Below are 23016 nucleotides of genomic sequence, written 5' to 3'. Positions count from 1 at the left end.
TTTGATGATTAGTTGAGACTAAGCATCAGCCAACACCATAAAATGCAGAATATGTGAGTCTTCCATAAAAACAGAACAACACTTCACACAATATATCGATAGTTAGGGCAAAAATAAATAATTTTTTTTGTATCTTTATATTGTGCCAAAACCTGTAAGACTTTTATTTTTTTATACAGTGAAAATCAGTCAGGACCCCATTGACTTTCAATGAGTATGTTTACATGAACATCAGTAATCAAATTATTTGCCTTAATCTGAATAAGACAATAATATGATTAAGGTGTTTACATGAGTTGCTTTTTGAATGTTCCTTTCATGATCACGTTTTACATGTTATAGCACATAATTCGATTAATGTCATTGCGTCAACATGCTATCCACATTTCCTCCAGAGTTTCATGTAATTTGTTTCATTTTTAATTAGTTGACTTTAACTGCAGTTTGGCACTTTCACTTTCATCCAGCAACATTTCATGCATGGCCCCCATGACAAACCAGATATCGGATGCGAGTATGAACTGCTGGAAGAGTATTGTTTTAACGAAATTTAATACCGCACGTCGTATGAAAAAAAGAACCTCCAAAGTTTTTAATGCAGGAGTCTGTGGTCCTTCACAGACTCGGTGGGTGCTGAGAATAGTATCAGACAGCTGTGTGTATGAAATATCCTCCTGCAAAATGTGGGAATATCCTACACAATGGTAATAGTTTAATTGCGTTGTTTACATGTCTGTACTGGACTTCAGTAATGCGGCTAAAATCAGCATACTTTACTTGTCTTAATCCCATTTCTGTTTAGTACGATTATGACCTTAATCAGACTAAATTAATCAAAAATTGCTGTTTAAATGGTCGACTCTTAATCAGAGTATTGTCTTAATCGTATTAAAATCAAAATATTGGTGTCCATGTATTTATAAAAACCAACACAGACTCAACATTCCAAAAAAAAGTAACCTACAGTATTATTTGCTGCAATTTTCAGATATGATGAACACTACAGGTATTAATACGGCAATGGTTTTTATTCCTTTACAAACAAATGATGATTTTAACATCAGCTTCCTTATGAGTGGTTTTTGCATTGTCATGAAGTAGCTTGGTACTGTAGCTCACCTTGCACTAGCACAGATTAAAATCAAGGTAATATGGCATGGTAATTTAAGGTATCGTCATTTTATCATACTATTGTAACACTATCAGTTTTAGGGTTCAGTTTAGTGCAGGTAGTAAGTTATTTTCAAATGCAATATTGCATTAAATTGAATAATTAAAATTGCACCTAATTTTTACCATCACTCACTAAACACTGGCTACATCCATATCACCCTGTAGCGCAAGCAGGGCTGAGCCTGGTCAGTACCTGGATGGGAAACCACAAGGGAAAACTAGGTTGCTGTTGGAAGTGGTGTTAGAGAGGTCAACAGGGGTGCTCAACCTGCTGTCTGTGTCCTAATGCCCCAGTAAAAAGTGAAGGGGACACCATACTGTCAGTGGGCACCGTTTTTCAGATGAGACGATAAACCGAGGTCCTGACTCTCTGTGGTCTTTAATCCCATGGCACTTCTTGTAAAAAGTAGGGGTGTAACCCCGCTGTCCTGGTCAAATTCCCACTAGGCCCTTAACCCTCATGGCTCCAAATCATCCCCATCTACTGAATTGGCTCTATCCCTGTCTTTCCACTCCACCTATAGCTGGTGTGTGGTGAGCGAACTGGCGCCGTTGTCCTTTGGCTGCGTTGCATCATCCAAGTGGATGCTGCACACTGGTGGTGGTGTGGAGAGACCCCCCTTATGATTGTGAAGCACTTTGGGTGTATGGCCATACACGATAAATGCGCAATATAAATACACATTACATTTGATTGTAAAACATCTAAAATGCTATAAATATTTTAGCAAAACATTTAAGACATTTTTGATAATTCTGGGTTGACCAAAATGCTTACAAATACAGTATGTTTCTATGTGAGTACAAATTGATTTGAAGGTGTACATTTTTGAATTTTTTCCATTTTCAGATTAGCTACGCTTTTAAGGCATCTTTCAGCTGAGGTTTGATGGTTTTATTATTTAGTTTCTTCTAAGCTGCAGCTTTAAGTTCATCGTTTGGGTTGAAGGAGATTTGTTGGGACAGTCATGAGCCAAGATGTCTTTCGTTTGAGAAAGTAAGAGGAATAAATCACCACCAGCAGACGGCCACTACAGTGTAGTGCTATTTTTACATCATAACGTAAGGCATGGTAGACCAACACCCAGGGTTTTGGTTTAGAGGCACGTTTTAACTTCTGTATGCTATTAAATCTTGATTATAAGGTTGTTTTTTGAGTTAAAAATGCAGCCAGCAGACTTTTAAAAAAGATATAAGCCTTTAAAAGTAATCTTTTTCTTATGAGAGGCCTTTGCAGAGCTTTGATTTTTTTATTTTTTTTTCCACCGTGGAGCCTGACAGAGCTCCCCCCTCATCCGTTTCCCTTCTGAGGCAGTTATACTGACAGTTGTATCTATTGATGTGTTCTAGCTGGAGGTGTTCTGATTACCCAGCTAACTGCCAGCTTCACTTAATCCTCTGGAGATTCATGAAGGCAAAGCCATAGAACAACATCATTGTGGCTAATCCAGTGCCTGTCTAACTGATGTAGTGTGGACTTTGCACATGCACAATGAAATCAGGAACTCGACGGCGCAGAACATGGACGAGTTTTTAGGCTTGTGCCAAGAGAGATAAGATTCAAAAATCAGAGGAAGTCCGGCGTAAGGCTTGCTAACCCACAGATATTGTGTTCCGTCACCCTCGACCATGTCTCTGCTTTCTGGGTGTGTTTATTTTCTAAAAGGGGGTTGCCTGGATACGACCTGTTTGCAGATTTTTCAAAATGTTTTTGTTTGACTAAGAGAATATTCATTTCAGCCTCTCCTGTCTTTCCCAGCCAAGACAAGATGTTCCAAGTTGATTTGTAATAGAGTATTGTTCTTAAAAAGCTGGAATAAGAAGTACAACTATTATAGATCATTCAACATTTTATTTCCATAACTACCTGTGTTGCAAATCATGCATCACAGTCATTTCTGCTCTTGCAATCCAAGAAATAGAGTTTCAAGTTCAACAGTCTGCCAAAAAGAATTTGGTCTGCATTTAGAATTTGGGGTGTCATACAGGAAGTGTGGGGAAAACAGTGACTGAGTGAATAGGTCTCTGGTATATGTTTTTCCTTGAAGACCCTGAAATATTATAAAAAATACTGAAATATACAAACTCCATGCTCCTGAGTTGTATACAGTATTCTTATCTTAGCTATTTTATAATTTTAACAAGCTTGGGTGATCAACACACCCATGTCAGCATCAACAGTTTCTCATTTTTCCCCAATTTGAATGACTGTATTGATTCTTATGAATGATGCTAAATGCTTATTGGCTTTGAGGGTCTTGCCAGAGAGTAGCTGGAGAGTCAAGTATGCTGAGACTTGTGCAACATAAAAACAAAAATCCAAAAACGTGCAAACAAAATTAGGTAGCCAAAAAAAGAAAATAAAAGGAGGAAAAGGAAATAAAACAATATAAAGGGAAACATCTTCTCTCAAGATTTTTTCATAAGTGAACAGGTAACTTTAAGCCAACTTTAATCACATGATTTTGATTGTCAGTTAAGTAAGTCACTATGTCCGATTATGTGATATTTGTCTTGATAAAATCTTGACTTGTTGTGGGTAACAAATGTGCCAGACTACACGTTACTTCACGATCAGTCATCCTGTGACATCTACAACGAGCATTATTTCTCAAAGATGTATTGTGTTGCTATTACAATATTTCTTATCTTTATTTCAATGTTTTTTATGCTATTTCAATCTCAATAAACACTGATGCTTGCTGAGAACTAGGCTACATTATTTAAGGGCATTCTTTGTGACATTGATAGGATTAAACTTATATTGAACCGGTGCATGTGAGCGGTGCATGACTGGAACTCCATATACTGGTGAAGTTTTAGTTCTTCAGAGAACTACATGATCATCACTGGTGATCATAACAGTCGGAAGGCTGAGAGAACTCAGAAACTCATTGTGAGAATGAAGATGTCTGCATATTTGTGCCAGTCTGTCAGGTAAAATTGCTTAAAACACTTTAATATTTTAGAGAAAGTAGTTAAAGATTGCATAACCAATGATTGATCTTATCCACCCCAGACCCACCCATAAATAAAAATGCAGCCTGTATTTTGATTATTTTGAAACACCCACAGATATAACTGAGAAATGATGGGCTCCTGTTGCCCATGAAGAACGGGGAAAAAATTAAACATGCTAGACTTTCTGCGAAGGTGTCCTGAGACGTTGTAGACACTGCATCAGTTGTCGTAAATGCCCAATACCGAAACTGTGACAAAATCATGTGATGTGACTGGGGCTTAAGTCTAAAGGCTCCTACACACGGGACGTTTTTAGTTTGCGTTTATCGGCAGTGTTTTATGAGACGTTTTTCAGTGTTCAAACCCAAGCGCTTTACACTGGCGTTAAGCAGAAGAGTATGCTAATTCACTCTTTTGACGTTAGATGGCGCTGCACAACATTAAGACACCTGCTTATTACACAGAAGAAGAGTAGGAGAGGAAGTTCACACATTTGTTTATAAAGTTACTGGTGACTCGAACAAGCATGGATGGTTCAAGCAGCACCTCCTGCTCTAGCGATGAAGAACTGATTATTGTTTACCAGTGCAATAAGCAGCTTTACGTTCATATTGCATCTGGGCATCTTCTTCAATGTGCGCTCGCATTGACAGTTTTCGCTTGAGCACCTACAAGTGCTGTTTACGGTAACTTTAAAAGCTCCGTGCACGTGAACAAAAGTGCCGATCTGATTGGTGGAAAAAGGTTTTGACGCCGCACGTCAAAACAAAAAAACGAGCATGAGGCGTTTTTAAAAATTGACGCTTTTGCGCCTGGCGTTTTGCGCGTTGGTATGCACAATTACATTGATGCCCTTTATTTAGTTACGAGGCGTTAAACATCGACGGAAAACGCAAGCAAAAAACGTCTCGATGTGCACGGGCCTTAATACTGAACTAGACTGAAACTAAGAGAACTGAAAAGAAAACAATATTTTCCAAGGCCGACTACTTATTTCACTCTAAACACATAATTTGTGTGAAATTGAGCAAAAGTTTAAGTGAAATACACATGAAAAACATGATACCAACAAATATGTTCTTTGTACACATACAGTACAGATATATTGCATGGATTTTGCTCAGAATATTAATATGAGCAAATTTAAAATTATTTAATTATATAAACACTAATTTCACAGAGAGTGCAGTCCAGCTATTAAAGCAGGTCCATCTATTAAAGCTAATATAAGACATAATTCAAATGTAAAAATCATTAAGTAATCTTATTTATCTCTAGAAGTTAAATCTAGAGGATACATGAGGTGCTCTATTTATAGTAGAAAACAGATAGTATCCAGTATAGCATAACTCAAATTTCAATTGTTTTGTATTGCATTAACATAAATGCAAATATTTTTTTAACAATATTCATCTTTCTTCTATTGGTTCATCTTTTTAATACTTTTGGCTGATTTTGCATCAGTGATTTGCCAGCAATTACTACAATTATTTATTTAAAAGAAGTGATAAATAGCAAGTATAATGAGCATACAGAACACAATGTCTTTGCTTAGGTTCCAACAATCTGGGCTACTCCCCTGCAACATGCATGAATATTACTTTATAAAATGTCACGTCAAAAATGAAACTATATCAAGCGAGTGCTAATGGTGGGAATCGTATAACAATAGATCACAGAATGCAGTCCACAAGGCCAAAAGACTTTTGGACTGTGACCATCAGGCTTTGTGCAATAAGCTGCTCATAAACAGAGGCTTAACCACTGGCGCTATGAGATGCGGTACTTAGGATAGTCAGTTACGTTTATTTTAAAGTCTGACCTCTTAGATTGTTGACACTGATCTAATATAAACTTAACATCTAATGTGTCTGAAGAGTATTAATATCATTTTACAATAATAATATACCAGTGTTACCAATAATAATAATAATAACAATAATATTAATGATGGTGATAATGACATTAATAAATAATTAAATTATATATAAAATATAGAAATTCAATCATTCATTTTCCTTCGGCTTAGTGCCTTTATCTATCAGGGGTCGCCACAGCTGAATGAACCGCGGACTTATCCAGCACATGTTTTACACAGTGGATGCCCTTCCAGCTGCAACCCAGCACTGGGAAACATCCATACAAACACATACACTACGGCGAATTTAGTTTATTCAATTCACCTGTACCACATGTCTTTGGACTGTGGGGGAAAACCAGAGCACCCAGAGGAAACCCACACGAACACGAGAAGAACATGCCAACTCCACACAGAAATGCCAACTGATTGCACACATTATGTGCCTTAATTATTTAGATCTGTACATTTTATTATTATCGTTTGTATTATATTGTACAAATTATATACAGTCAAGCCCTAAATTACCCCAGGGGTATGAATAATTTTAATTTCGGGCTTAACTATTTTTATACAGTTCTACAGTTAAAGTCAGAATTATTAGCCCCATTTGATTTTTTTTTCTCTTTGAAATATTTCCCAAATAATGTTTAACCGAACAAGGAAACTTTCACAGTATGTCTGATAGTATTTTTTCTTCTGGAGAAAGTCTTATTAGGGACCGAGCACCGAACGGTGCAAGGCCCTATTGGAATTGCTCCGTTTATTATTATTATTCTTTTCCGGAATGAATCGCGATTTTGAGGGCCTTACCATGCCCGAAAACTCACGAAACTTTGCACACACCTCAGAAGTGGCGAAAATTTACGTTTGTTATGGGTTTTGGAAATGGGCGTGGCAAAATGACTCGACAGCGCCACCTAGAAAAATTAACCGGACAAGCCCCCGATCCACGAATCACGCACATGCAAGAAAATCGGCACACACCTCAAACATGCCAAAACATACGAAAAAGTCTCTTGGAGCCATATCTCAAACCCAACAGGAAGTCGGATATTTTTAACTTCCTGCGGCGAAAAAGTGGCGTTTTTGCCATTTCCAGGCGTTGTATTTTAACGAACTCCTCCTAGGGATTTTATCCGATCGACACCAAAATTGGGTTTTGTCATCTAAAGGCCTTGGCGATGTTAAATTGCGAAGCTTTAGAGTTTTCGTCGATGGGCGTGTCCATGGCGGCCTCGCAAACTTTGACGATTCGCCACAAAACAGGAAGTCGTTATAACTCAGGCATGTATTATCCGATCTGCCTCAAAATTCGCACGTTTGAAAAGGGTCCTGACCTGAACACGTTTACATGCCGATATCCAGATACAGTTATAGCGCCACCTACTGGCCACAGGAAATGACATGTTTTACACTGTAACAAACTCCTCCTACAAATTTTTTCGTATCAGCACCAAATTTGGGTGGTGTCATCTGAACGCTCTAGCGATGATATATTGTAAAGATCTAGAGTTTTCGGAGAGGGGCGTGTCCGTGGCGGCATGACAAACCTCAACGCTTCGCCTTGGAACAGGAAGTCCTCATAACTCAACCACACAAAGTCTGATCAGCCTGAAACTTCATATGGTTGATAAAAGTCCTCCCCTGAACACATCCACATAACAATATTGAAGTGGGCGTGGCAAAACAACTCGACAGCGCCACCTAGAAAAATTAAACGGACAAGCCCCTGATCTACGAATCACGCACATGCACAAAAATTAGCACACACCTCAAACATGACAAAACATACGAAAAAGTCTCTTGGAGCCATATCTCAAACCCAACAGGAAGTCGGATATTTTTAACTTCCTGCTGCAAATAAGTGGCATTTTTGCCATTTTCAAGCGTTGTATCTTAACAAACTCCTCCTAGGGATTTTATGCTATCGACACCAAAATTGGGTTTTGTCTTCTAAAGGCCTTGGCGATGTTAAATTGCGGAGCTTTATAGTTTTTGTCGATGGGCGTGTCCGTGGCGGCCTCGCAAACTTTGACGATTCGCCACAAAACCGGAAGTCATTATAACTTAGGCAAGCATTATCCGATCTGCCTCAAAATTCACATGTTTAATATGAGTCCTGACCAGAACACGTTTACATGCCAATATCCAGATACAGTTATAGCGCCACCTGCTGGCCACAGGAAATGTCATGATTTACAGAGTAATAAACTCCTCCCACAAATTTTATCGTATCAGCACCAAATTTGGTGGGTTGTTATCTGAAAGCTTAAGTGATGACATATTGTCAAGATCTAGAGTTTTTGCAGAGGGGCATGTCCGTGGTGGCATGACAAACCTCAACGCTTCGCCGTGGAACAGGAAGTCCTTATATCTCAACCACACAAAGTCATATCAGCCTGAAACTTCACATGGTTCATAAAAGTCCTCCTCTGAACACATCCCCAAAACAGTAATGAGTCAGTCATAGCGCCACCTGCTGGCAGAAGGTAGATAGGCTTATAACTCAGCCAAACAACATCCGATCTGCCTGAAACTTCACATGGTTGATTAAATTCCATTACTGAAGGCATCTACATGCCAATCTTAAGTCACAGTTATAGCGCCACCTGCTGGCAGATGGTAGTTTGCATTATAACTCAACCACACAAAGTCCGATCTGCCTGAAAGTTCACATGGTTGATAAAAGTCCTCCCCTGAACACATCTACATAACAACATTGAGTCTGTCGTAGCGCCACCTGCTGACAAAAGGCAGTTTGGCTTATAACTCAGCTAAACAATGTTCGATCTGCCTGAAACTTCACATGGTTGATAAGATTTCTCTCCTGGTGACATCTACATGCCAATATTGAGTCACAGTCATAGCGCCACCTGCTGAGAGGAGGAGGTTTGGCATAAATCGGTGATTTTCTCAGATTTTTTAAATATATCGGCTTAAATTATTACTGTTCGCTGTTCTCTGTCATCCTGAGTCCTGAGGCCACCGGGCGGCGGTGAGCCCGGGTGCGAGGTCCCTATCATCGCTGCTTGCAGCTTTAATTTGTTTTATTTCTGCTAGAATGAAAGCAGTTTTTAATTTTTAAAAAAACATTTTTGGGACAAAATTATTAGCAATTATAAGCATTTTTTTTGTGATAGTCTACAAAACAAACCATCGTAATACAATAACTTGCCTAATTACCCTGACCTACCTAGTTCACCCTATTAACCTAGTTAAGCCTTTAAATGTCACTTTAAGCTGTATAGCAGTGTCTTGAAAATTATCAAGTAAAATATTATTTACTGTCATCATGGCAAAGATAAAATAAATCTTTTATTAGAAATAAGTTTTTAAAACTATTATGCTTAGAAATGTGCTGAAACAATCTTCCCTCCATTAAACAGAAATTGGGGGAAAAAATAAACAGGGGCACTAATAATTCAGGGGGGCTAATATTTCTGACTTCAACTGTGTGTGTGTGTATATATATATATATATATATATATATATATATATATATACACACACACACACACACACACACACACACACACACACACACACACACCTATATATATACACACCTATATATATATTATATTATATATGAATATATTTCCTATTTTAGTGGTAACGTATGTATTACTACGTTGTTTTATAAACAAAAAATGTAAATAAAATACAATGCATATATTTGTATGTAGTAATATGAACAAATTTAACCTTATTGTCATGTAATACCAATATATTCAATTAAAAAATATTATATTGTTATATATTCTTTTGATGGGCGAAGCAGTGGCGCAGGTAGTGCAGTCGCCTCACAGCAAGAAGGTCGCTGGGTCGAACCTCAGCTCAGTTGGCGTTTCTGTGTGGAGTTTGCATGCTCTCCCTGCATTTGCGTGGGTTTCTTCCAGGTGCTCCAGTTTCCCCCACAGTCCAAAGACATGCGGTACAGGTGAATTGAGTAGGCTAAATTGTCCGTAGTGTATGTGTGTGTGTGGATGTTTCCCATAGTTGGGTTGCAGCTGGAAGTGCATCTGCTGCCCGGATTAATAAAGGGACTAAGTCGACAAGAAAATGAATGAATGAATGACTGAATGAATGAATGAATGAATATATTCTTTTGTTTTCATGGATAATAACTCTGCAAGCACAGTATGTCAACACGTACCCCAACATCATGAGGACAATGGATTTTATCTGGAAGTAAAAATAGGATTGACTTCAGAACCCAACATCAGGCCAAAGTCAATGTCCAATGTCCAACCTAAAATCAACCAAATATCAACGTCAAATCATGTCACACCTTGAAGTTGTGTGGACGTTACCACCATGACAACTATCGGACGTTGGATTTTGCTCACTTTCCAACACAACCTAAAATCAACCAAATGTCAACGTAATTTGACACTGTTATTGGATATCAAAGAAATGTCTTTAGACGCTGGCTAGACATTGAATTTTGGTCATCTGATGTCACAACCTAAATCTAACATAATATTAACGTATTATGATGTTGTGTGTCTGCTGGGAACAATAATAACAATTTAGGTATCACGTTGCAATACGTTTAAATGGGTTCACATTATAAACTACATCAGTTACCATAAACCAACAATGCTTTTATTAATCTTAGTTCACTTTATTCCTGACATGTATTAATAAATTATTAGGAATTAGAAATGGCATGGCTTTATATTCATATTTGTGTTTAATACTTACATTTTAATAATCGTATTACAACGCCTTACTAATCATATGATATTAAATGTCTTCATACAGTAATCTCCTTCCTACAGTATATCCAGTAGATTGTCTCCAGGAATGTTTAGCTTTACACATCGGATGCTCACATGATCTAGTGTTTTGTAGCCTCCTTGAGTAATTACGCTGCCTTTCCTTATTATCCCAGTCGCTGATAATTCGCAAGTGAATCTAACATTTGTGCCGGAGATGAGCTGCTGACCCTGACTTGATCTCACAGGTGTCCTGACTCTCTGCACCATATGGCCGCCCTTAGCCATGTTCTTCTGCCACTGTACTGCCACCCAGACCTTTCCATCAACATGATTAATGACCTTGTCTGTCTAATGGGAGTTTTGTTTCACGCGTCCTTTCCCTTTCCCCTTTCCCTCTTTCTCCTGTTCTTCATTCAGATGGATCCTGTTCAGAAGGCAGTGATCAACCACACCTTTGGAGTCCCATTGGTGAAGACCAAACGGCCAATCATTTCCTGCAATGTCTGCCAGATCCGCTTCAACTCTGAGGTGAGACTGACTTCACTCATGTTGTCTTTGGTGTTCTGTGATGCAGTCGTACTGTATTTACAATTCTTCAAGCGGGTTTTAGATGTAAAATGAGTGTTGTGTTTACGCTGAACTCACTGCTTTCTAGTCCGGAAATAGCCAATGGCGAATCCTCTTTGAAGTGCTGTATCCGCAAAGCATGTCAGAGCTGAAGCTTACAGCATTAAGTATGTCTTTCTCTCTACGATTAAAAGGGAAAACTCACTGTACAAAATCTGAGTTGTAGCTTTAAATAAAAAAATTTTATCTTATGAAGGTATTTTTATAATAAACTCAAAGTTGTTTTGTTCAAAGTGTATTTGCCAAAACCTCTGACATTTATAAAAGATATCTATACGAATTGACCAGTTTTGGTCTATTGAAAAGCCATAATTGTTTCATAAGATGAACAGATCAAACTTTTATTGGCATACAAACATCAATCAGCAATGCCTACAGCATTTAGACTCTTTGCTCTGCCAATTCAAGTATTCATTCAATCTTTACGTTAGCCGTGAGTGATAACAATTCAGTAATCTGGAGCTGCTTTTCTCAACCACAATTCTGTCTTATTTTTCCTATTTTACTTTTTTTTTTGTGTGTCTAAAAAAAAAAAAAAAAGAACATGAATGGCTGAATATGCTTGAATAAATTGTCATTTTATGCTCTAAATAGCATTTTATTTTAAATTTATGAAATCAGAACAGAATAAAAAAAAAGATTCTTTACAAAAATGTAACAATAAACCATAAATTCGGACATATAAATATATATTATATTAAATTGGGTGCCCAAATGGTTTATTCTTCTGTGACAAATCTGCTAGGTTAGCAAAGCAAAGCAAAATAAACTGCTATTGTGGGAAACATCTGGTTATTTAAAGAATCAAATCCTTACATTTGCATTTAAACATTTATCTTTATTTGATCTACTTCTAGAATTTAGATTGCATAAAAGTTTGATTCATAAATTTTTTTTAATTTTGCAACAGGTATTTTTAAATTTATGCCACTCCTCCAGTTCTGTTGTATCCACAAACAGTGATTGACTATTACACAGATTCTATAGATGAAACCATTTTATTTATATGGGTTATATTTAGGGCCAGACAGAATCTGCAGACATTTTTTTTGCTATTTCTGCTGAGAATTTTGTAAAAAAAATAAATAAATAAAAAATTGATTTATGTGGAGATATTTTGGGAGTATCGTAAACAAAAAATAAAAAATAATAATAACTTTTTAACTTTTATTTTATAATGCAAATCCAATTAAATCCAGATTCACTTAGTCTCTTATATAATACATCTACTAAAAGACATTAAGACAATAACAGAAAATATTACTTAAACTATTATAAATAAATCATAAGAACATTTTTATATTAGTCAATAATATTAATAACTGAATACATATAAATGTACAAACATTTACACCAAGCAGCAACCTCTTCGCTCTCTCTCGTGAAGCCAATACAGAAGTAACTGAGACTGCAATTCATCGACTCTCCTTTGGGGGCTGGCTCTAGGAAGTCCAGATGTTCACTGACTCCAATGCAAAATTGGCCAATTTTACAGCTGTTAAAAACATGTTTACAGCCTGGTGCAAAAGATGGGTTTGGTTAATATAGCTAATATTACCCTTCATGACAACTGTAAGAGGGGTGAATTTTTTTTTAATAACTCATCCATTTCGTTTATATTAAGTTATATTAAGTGTGCAAAATTAAGGGCGGGGCCACTTGAGTGACAGCTAGGCCTCGCTGGTCACCTCAGCTGATTAGGCACTGAGCTCGGCATATGCATAGTATTTTTGTTTTCTTTTAAGTGGATTTACACCGTCAATTGCCTTTTGGAATTATTTCCAACAATTGTCAGAAAATATGGCATGCTGTGTGCACTTTATTGTGCTCACAAACCATTCAAGTTGTATCCATTTACCAGGTGAGTGAAATTATATACCTTATCTATAAATGTATTTGTTGCATTTAAGATAATTCATCATTTATAATTTTCTTTAGACCAGTAATGCACTCCAGAATATGAAAGATTGATTAGCTGCAGGCGATAGAACAGTCATCTGAAGCATACAGTATTATGCCTGGATTTCATAATTAGCCTTGCATTTACTAATACAGACTACATTTGAAAGGTTTGGAAGTCATTCACATTTTTCTCCTGTAAAACGCCATAAAACAATGCTTAGTGGCTCAATGTATTACAACAGTGCCAGCAGGCGTCTGTAGCTCCGCTTATGCTCCGCCTCTTTGCCCTTGTTTGGTATCACCCAGTCAGTCTGATGACACGTGAACAAAATGGCAATGGTTAGCCACGCCTACTTGTAGCTTCATTTGCACTCTTCAGAAACCTATGGGTGACGTCATGGATAATACGTCTATATGTTTTGCAGTCTATGGTTTAAACAAATAAATAGACTTAATGATGAGCTAAAAATCTGCAGATATCTGCGAATTTCTGCGCATGTAGATTCTGTGTGGGCCTAGTTATATTTCTATTACTTTATAAATATTTTGAAGCTCAAGAGTTTTGCATGAACAGACTTTCAGTGTAGAGACTGAAATCTCTCAATTCCCCTCTAAAAATATCTTAAGATGTATCTTCTGTTCTTCAGTTGAACAAACTTCTTATAAGCTTTAAACAATATGTACTAATTTGGGGATGAACTGACCATTTAAAATATTATTTCCAGCAGGTAGAAAAAAAAAACAAAATGTTCAACTTTTCCATTTCAGACAAACCACAGTCATTACTGCCTGATCCATATCATGCATTTCAACGTTCCAATATTCCTTGCGCATCAATGAAAGCAATTATTTTATTTGTTTATGCACCAAATTGCTGCTACGCTTGTTGGGGTGAAATGTGAAGCCTGAAATATTTTAGGCTGAATTCAGTTGCAGCTGTGGCAGCCATTGTGACATGTGAGATCCATAACAGTGCAGGACCTGGGAGTGCCTCACTGGCCTGCGCTATTTTTACAGACGAGAACTGTAATCATGGGCAGAAAGTGGCTTTCTTGGTGTGCGCCTGCAATCTCTGGCCTCCAGCGGAGCAGATGTATGGCCTGCTTTAAACCGCATCCACGAACAAGAAAAGACAGGGAGAAGACAGAGAGGACAAGCCTGCCTGTGGAGACTTGCAAAATTAGCTGTTAGCCCGGGTCGCTTTTAATGATTTATGGGAAGAGAATTTGAGACAACTCAGCAGTTCTGTGAAACAACTGGACTTAAGAGTTGTAATGAGTTACCTGGGAGGTGCTATTTCACTGAGGTCAAGATTAGATTGAAGTTATGATGTCCAGTTGTTTCTTTGTTTTGGTTGACAGTAAATTTCCTAGACGGTTGTTAGTTCAGCTATAAATCCTGTATCTCAAAGTGCCATCCAAAGATTTTAGTTTACAACCGAGTTCACGACCCTCAAGTCAGATGAGCTCCACACATACAAGTGTGCTTGTAAATAATAATGTGTGCTGTTCAATAAACCTTAAGCCCTTGACTGCTGATTGGACGTCTCTGACACATGCAGCTGTCTTGGTTTGTTAAAGATATCCGTATAATTTCAACACCCATTTTTTACAAGTCTCCCTACTTGCTGTCACTGCATTTAACCACTCACACATACATAACCACGTGGCACTTTCCACAAATAGAGTATGGCATGAGGCATTAAAGAAACATATTTCTAGGTAACAACTTTAAATAATAAGCTGACAAAAACTGTACAAATTATGTATGCAGAACCATTTTTTTATATTTATATTGATATTTTTAAACACCTCTGAAGACTAAATTATTAGCACTACTGTGAATGTTCTATTATTTGTTAAATTCATCCAAAGTGACGTTTTCACTGTATTTCCTTTAATATTTTGTCTTGTGGAGAAAGTCTTATTTCGTATAGTTTGGCTGGAATATAAGATAACTACGAACAAACCAATTTTATCAAATTACTTGCCTAACTAAACCAACTTGCCAGGTACTTTAAAAAAGTAGCTAAGCCTTCAAATTTCACTTTAAGCTAAATACTACTGCCCTGCAAAATAACTAGTAAAATATTGAACTGTCATCATGCCAGACAATTTAAATTAGTTACTATAAACAAGTTATTATAACTATTGTGTTTATAAATGTATTGAAAAAAATCTTCCCTTACCGGCCACTTTATTAGGTACACCTGTCTAACTACTTGTTAATGCAAATTTCTAATCAGCCAATCACATGGCAGCAACTTAACGCATTTAGGCATGTAGACACGGTCAAGACGATCTGCTGCAGTTTAAACCGAGCACCAGAATGGGGAGGAAATGTGATGTAAATAAACGTGGCATGGTTGTTACTGTCACACGGGCAGATCACGGGCGGATTTTCACGCACAACCATCACTAGGGTTTTATAGAGAATGCTCTGAAAAAAAGAAAATTTCAAGTGAGCAGCAGTCCAGTGGGCGCAAATGCCTTGTTGATGCGAGAGGTCAGAGGAGAATGGCCAGACTGGTTCGAGCTGATAGAAAGAAAACAGTAACTCAAATATCCACTCGTACAACCAAAGTGTGCAGAAGAGGATCGCTGAACACACAACATGTCCAACCATAAGGCGGATGGGCTACAGCAGCAGCAGATTACACCAGGTGCCATTGCTGTCAGCTAAGAACAGGAAACTGAGACTACAATTCACAAAGGCTCACAAAAATTGGACAACTGGAGATTACAACAACGTTGCCTGGTCTGATGATTCTGGTGGTGGTGTAATGGTGTGGTGGATATTTTCTTGGCACACTTTGAGTCCATATGTAACAATTAAGCATCATGTCAATGCCACAGCCTACCTGAGTATTGTTGCAGACCATGTCCATCCGTTTGTTACCACAGTGTGCCTATTTTCTGATGGCTACCTCGAGCAGGATAAAGTGCCATCTCATAAAGCGTGAATCATCTCAGACTGGTTTCTTCAACATGAAAATGAGTTCCTGTACTAAATTGGCAGTCACCAGAGCTCAATCCAATAGAGCACACTTGGGATGTGGTGAAACAAGAGATTCACCTCATGGATGTGCGGCCCACAAATCTGCAGCAACTGCGCGATGCTATCATGTCAAAATGGACCAAAACCTATTTCCAGTACCTTGTTAAATCTATGCCACAAAGGATTAAAGCAGTTCTGAAGGCAAAAGTGGGTCTAACTCGGTATTGGTAAGATGTACCTATCAAAGTGGCCGATGAGTGTATTAATATTCCAGATTTTTTTTTTAATTATAATTACATTTTCCCAAGATGGCTATGTTTTTACAGGCAACATGACAATGTCATAACAAGTAAAAATTATGACAATGTTTCAGGGTTATTTCTCACAACATGAAAACATGTTGTTTGTGCTTTGAATATCTCTATCTGTGGAAAGTGTCACATACACACACACTCAGCCCACGCATTGTATAATCAGTCCAAACAATTTAAACCCTCATTTATTTTTAAAGTTGTCAGACATTGAGTGCCCACAGCTCAAAATCAGTAGCGAGCAAAAGACGGACAGATCAAAAGCACAGACATCAAAGAACCTCAACTTCTGATGTTTTATTAGAAATTGTGCTGCGTCTTTCATGCATTGTTGGACTGGAAATTTTTAAGCTACGTTATAGGAGATTAAATTATACAATGCCACATTTCATTAAACAGATACACACAGCAACGAGTCTACATTTTGATCCTCTGCTATATGCTGAATGAAGCAGCGCATTTGTTCCTTGAAAACAACTATTCCCTCGCCTCTTTCCCATCATCATTTCACGCTCCATTATGGATTCATGGATTCCGAACCCCCGGTGCCGATATCTGAGGACATTTGTAGTGAAAAAAGCAGACTATTGGCTGCTACTGAGTGCTATCTGATGCATTCATCAAACCCAGGGCTCAGACTTGTGTTATGCTGTGCTGCCAGTGTCCCTCTGTCCCTTTTGCTCTAGCGCAAGATGGAGGTATAACCTTGCCGCGCTGCAGAAGTGATGTCACCGTATTGTGTCACTGTTGCTGCAGGATAGGGTTGAATGAGCTTCCCTCCCCCTGCTGGAGCTGCAGTGGCCCGTCGATATCGCACAGTTTCCGTCATTCATTCACTGGGCCAAATTAACCTTCATGTGCATCTTGAGGTTCGGGAATAACCACAGCTGTCAGTCCTCCCTTTGCAGCTATCCCTTTCCCATTTTGTTGTGGTAATTGCTTTTATGTTGGCGTATGTTGCGTTGCACACTGTTCGCATGTGGTTCGATGAGACAATCTGGTCTGTGTCCTGATTTGTCCTTGGAAAAGTTCTTGCTTTTTCCATCCTCGTGCTTACAATAATTCATCTTGCGCTCTCAAAACTCGAAACACTGTGCCATCTGGGTAGGAACTTGTCTCATTTCCTTATTCTATAGATGGTGCTTCTTTCATATGAGGTCTTCATTCTCATTGGCACGTCATGGATTTGGCTTGGGGCTTGATTTGTATTCATATCTAATGGCTGAGGTATTCTTCACACATAATGTATGCCCTCTCATGTAACTTGCTTCATTAAGAAAGCATTCAGTGATCATTTCAGTGAATGGATTCTGAATGTGGGTTCAGAGAGTTCAGAAATGAAAATTGGGCTTGTATTGCTAATAATCTTCCACATATCTCGTTGAATTTGCTGGAATAACTGGCTGTAAAAGCTTAGCTACAAACTGGCAGTTCAAAATAGGAATGTTTCTGAAGGGTGATAGTGTGATTTTATCAGAATTCTTTTATATAGTAGAACCACATGAAACTCAATTTCATTAGCTACAGTATGTTTCCATCCATCTATATTTATGCACATTTTAGATACACAAATAAAAAAACGGTTGATGGAAGTGTTAAGATGCGAATAAGGTTTGAAAATGCACATAAAAACGCGTATTCGCATACCTTAGTAGGATAAACTTTTTATTCGATAGGAAAAGATGTGCATAAACTTTGATGGAAACACTTTTACCAAACAAATTCCAATATGTGCAATAAAAAGCTCATGTGATTTTGTTATAAGATATCATGTGATGATAAAAATATGTGCGAATGGCAAACATTGTAAAACATCAGAAACGTTGTTTTGGTCATTCTTAAAAGCTTTAACTGTTTCAATATTAGTGTTATGATATTATTAACAACCTCAGAAATTAAGACAATCTATGCTCCTTATCTCACGCCTTCAAACGGCACCACATGTTCATCGCATGTCAACATTTGTCTTCTGAGCCGCAAGTCACTTATTAAATGAAGAAAAGATTCATGCAGCTTCTCCTCCTGCAGCAAATTTAGTTTTTACTCTTGAAATTTGTCGCTAGTTAATCATGAAGTGACTATCTTTGTTTCTCATTGGATGGAAACACTGCTTTATTCGCAAGTTTTTTAATGCAATATTCTAGGTTTGTGCATATGTTTAATTCACATATTTGGATGGAAACATAGCTATTAACTGCTCAAATGTTTGTTCTCCACCAATGCAGAAATACTTGACAAAGAATTGTACTACTATTTAGAGACACAGCTGTGCTAATACAATAAAATATGAACCGTGTAGTATTGTAACGTAACAAAATTTATGAAAATTTATATTTTGTGTATCAAAATAAAAAAAGTGCAACCTATTAGTAACTCCAGAACTAATAACCATTATTAGGCTGTTCTGTTTAGCTAATCAACAATGTGAAGCACAATTATTGCTGTCAGATTCCTTTTTCATAGGTCTTAGATCTATTGGCAAAAGTACACACATTTCAAGTCAAGTCGTGCTTTGTTGTTATTCCACTACACGTGTGGACATACAGAGGAGCGAAATGTCGTGTTTCGCAGAACCACAGTGCTGGGTATACTGGATGAGCTTTTTTTTTTAAACCTATGCATAACTAACATCTAATTTAAGATACTTAACTACACACATAAGACAGGCTATACAAGCACTTTTACATGAAACTGAACAATGTTGTGCAGGGTATAGTGCAAAACAGCTATTTAAGATTGAAGCAAGCAGTGCATCATGATTGTGGTACATTTATAGTAAACCTGGCTTTCATTATTGAGTTATTGTAAGATGGAGTTTAGATAAAGTGTCATATAAAAAGAGGAGTGTTTCTACGGGTGGTTAGTCAAGCCCACTCACCTGAATGAAGCACAATTTGAAAGGCAAAAGAGACATGGAGTGATTAAGAAAGTGTCTATAGTGCAAATGTGCAACCTGGTGCAAGAGAGACCTACAGTATCAATCAACAAATCCTTGTTAAAGCAACTGCCTCCCATACAAAGAATTGCCGGTTCGATTCCAGCTCAGCGCGCGCTGTGTGGTGTAGGACCGGCAGGATTGCATTAGTGCCATGGCTCAGATGGGAGTGAGGTTTAAGGGGGTGAGTGTAGCAGAGGCCAGCTAGTGAAGTGCTGTGCAGGTAAACCTCACTCCTCTGACCTCTAAAGGTGCTCTAGTGACAGACCCTAGAGGACATGGTCTTTAGCCTCCTTGTTAGAGCAACCGACTACCAAACAAAGAATCGCTGTTTTGATTCCAGCTCAGAGTAGGTTGGGTAGCATACAACCAGTGGTATTACATATGATTGCACTAAAGAAACTAAAAATAGTTATAGAAATGCTTAAAAGTTGTGTGTTTGTTTGAGCTTCCTTTTAGCTTATTTACAGGTGGTGTTAGATTGTAAAGAATGGCAGCAACATGGCTGATTCCCAAAAGTTTGGAGTTGAACATCCCTAGTTGTGTGTAAATGCACTTTTAAATAAATATTTTAGATATACAAAGTCCTTCCAAGTACTATTATAATTGTTAGTGGAACTGAAATCGTAAAGAGGAATTGGAACTAGCGCAGAACCTGTCAAATTCCTTATGATTCCCCTCCCTAGTCACAGACTGTTCAGAAAAAAAAACTTGGACACTTCAGTATTGACATCCCTGTAACTTATGTTTGTGATTACCGTCCTAGACTGTTTGAGTCTGTTGCGTGCACATGGCAATTGTGCACTGTTTCTCATTTGTTCTTGGATTTGTATTCTTTTTTTCTGCATTTATCACTGCCAGTTTGACATTTTTTGCATGTCAGTCTGACCTACACCTGGTCTTCAACTCCACATCCTCCAAGATTTCATCTAATTTCCGCCTGAACGACATCACTTTCTTATCCTCTTTCCTCCTTATTTCCAAAGATCTCTGCTCCTTTAGTGCTTCTTTCCCCACATCCTCCTCGGTTTCCTGTGTGCTTTAGACAGGCAGCTTCTTCAAACCCCTGAAGGCTTCGATTACAGACCACCAGCTATATAAGGCTCTGTCATCACCAATTACAGCCCACAACAGACAGGAGGGGCAAACCAAATGCTGTCAAGTGTGCCCGAACTGTCTCAGAGGCCCAGTCCTGGCTGTCTTAATCTCTAGCATTCCCATGAGTGTCCTCTCCACTTCTAATGTGGTGATGGTCTGAGCCCTGGATGACACTCTGGTATGAGACTCTTGGTTCTGCTCCCAGTGTCTGCAGCAACTGTTGTCAACTCATTCTCAGTTTCACACAGCAGATAATCCGCCCACTTAATAATCATCATGTTTGTCCTGATGGGACACACTGTGTTTTGGGAAGCCGCTGCTAGGTGATCTGTTTGAAGCGACGCTCCCCTGTAACGAGGATGGAGTCCACATGTGACAGTATTTCTGGAAATATCTCACAGTGTGTTCCTGCTGAGGTTGAGTCAGTGTGATCGATGAGAGGACTAGACTGAGGCACAGCAGAGAAGTGGAACTGTTTATGCAGATTAGAGCTTCATTATAGTCAACTGTTTTGTATTTCCTTTGGTTGTGTGCTGTTTATGCAGTGACCGCTCAGGGAGCTAAACATATCCTTTCACTTAACCATGGTCTTATTTTGAGTTGTGTGCATTTGTTTCTTCTTATACACACAGGCAGTGTTTTTAAATGAAACCATGGAAACTTGCCTTATGGTTAGAGAGATGGACTTAATGAGAAGGTTGCAGGTTCGAATACCAGCACTGACAGGGATTGTGGGTGGGAGTAAATAATCTTACCACCCTCAATCCCCGTATATACTAAGTGAAGTTTATTTATAAACTAATTTCAAGAGGATCATGTGCTTATGATTGCTTGCAGCTAGTCCCACATGATCCAATTTATGATTCACCAATCAGACGATTCCCAAACCACTATAAATACCCTAAATTCCATATAACAGCCATCTTCCGTTTGGAGAATTCCCCTTCCACCCTTACTCCTCCTTTCCTAGATGGGTGACTTGCCCATGGGTTTCCCCTGGGTTCCCCGGTTTCCTCCCACCATCCAAAACCATGCAACTTAAGTTAATTGACTAATCCAAATCAGCACCATGGACATGCACATAGCAAGTAGTTATCTCTTAGGAGCAATCACTATCTGTTCAATAGCTACTACAGCAGGGGAGTTCTCGAGATCTACCTGAGCTCAAACTCCACCCTCGCCTTGCAAACAAGAGTGAGCCCTGGGCTCGAGGATTTTATGAGCTCAGGGATCTCTCCCAAGACAGCATGCCAAACAAGCAATCAATCATCAGCCAAGTGTGAACTCTTAAATACATTTTAGATTTAAAACACAAGTTTTGCTACGGTAACGCCTTCAGTCCATACTACCCCTGAAAACAGAGCATTTTGAAAGCGCTCAAAAGGCTGTTTTTATTTAAAAATACTCCTGTCAGTGTGGATGGGGGAAAACGATCTGATTGAGCCTTTTCCTTTAATATTAAGTGCATTAAGTTCAGTCTTGCACCCTATCTTTAAGTTTAGACTTCGCAAGTTTGATATGAAAACAAACTCCCGAGGACACGTCAGGTAAATCTTCAAGGAAAAACTGTGTAGGCTACTTTATAACCTTATTCACATCACCCTGGCTATGTTGTTTCAACAATAAAAGGAAAACATAATATAAGGACCTGCCTATTTTCATTTTAATATTAACTTAACTGAAACAAAAAATGTTGAGGCATCATGTAGCTACATATTTATATAACCGTCATCTTTACTGTATGCATATTAATAACAAAACAGAGCCTATAACATAACTGCCTTTCATTTTACCCTCTTTTTTGCTGAATATCAGTTCTAATAATCAATAATGGCCATTATAAAAGTATAACATACAATAAGTTTATACAACATAGGAAATAAAGGCAAACCATCAGTCAATATGCAGAATCAGGTATGTGGTTGCTTAAGTTAATATATTAACTTATATTTGCGCTCAGTCAAAACACGTTACCTGAGAACAAGTAATGGATTCAAAAGACCATTAGATAGAGATTAATTAAATAACACGTTTAACAACTATAGTGAAATCCAGCGGAAGATCCTAAATGAATTGTCCGAAGTGCGCTGCCCTCATCTGGGTAGGTGTGCTCTGAGCACTCGCTGACTGCCTGGAGCTCAGAGTAGCGCATACGCTGCAGCGCATGCTAGAGTGAGTGTGTGGTCATGTGATGTGCATTTTCAGTGGTGTAGTGTGGACAGAGAGTTGTTCAGAAACACTAGGTGAAAGCCAGTGTAGACATGAATAATTTTCATTCTAAGAGGCTGTTTTAAAACTAAAATGTATTAGTGTAAACAGGCCCTCAATACCATGGCTCGGTGAGTCCCTTGAGCAAGACACCGAACCCCCAAATGCTCCACAAGTGCCGCAGCAATGGTTGCTGCCCACTGCCCAGGGTTTGTGTGT

General features: G+C 38.2%; 1 protein-coding gene across 3 annotated transcripts in view; it reads left to right on the top strand.

Moving 5' to 3' along the window:
* The window catches only part of znf385a (zinc finger protein 385A), a 142130-nt gene that overhangs the window by 97523 nt on the left and 21591 nt on the right, over positions 1 to 23016 (top strand). For all 3 annotated transcript variants that reach the window (XM_009296959.5, XM_068216915.2, XM_009296960.5), the window contains one exon: positions 11137 to 11247. In XM_009296959.5, coding sequence (XP_009295234.2) covers positions 11137 to 11247 — 111 coding nt within the window. The remainder of the gene's footprint in view (positions 1 to 11136; positions 11248 to 23016) is intronic.

The sequence above is a fragment of the Danio rerio genome, chromosome 23 (genome assembly GCF_049306965.1).
Source record: "Danio rerio strain Tuebingen ecotype United States chromosome 23, GRCz12tu, whole genome shotgun sequence".
NCBI classification, from domain to species: Eukaryota; Metazoa; Chordata; class Actinopteri; order Cypriniformes; family Danionidae; genus Danio; species Danio rerio.
Note: the sequence above shows the minus strand (reverse complement) of the source record. Positions and strands in the feature narration are given on the sequence as shown.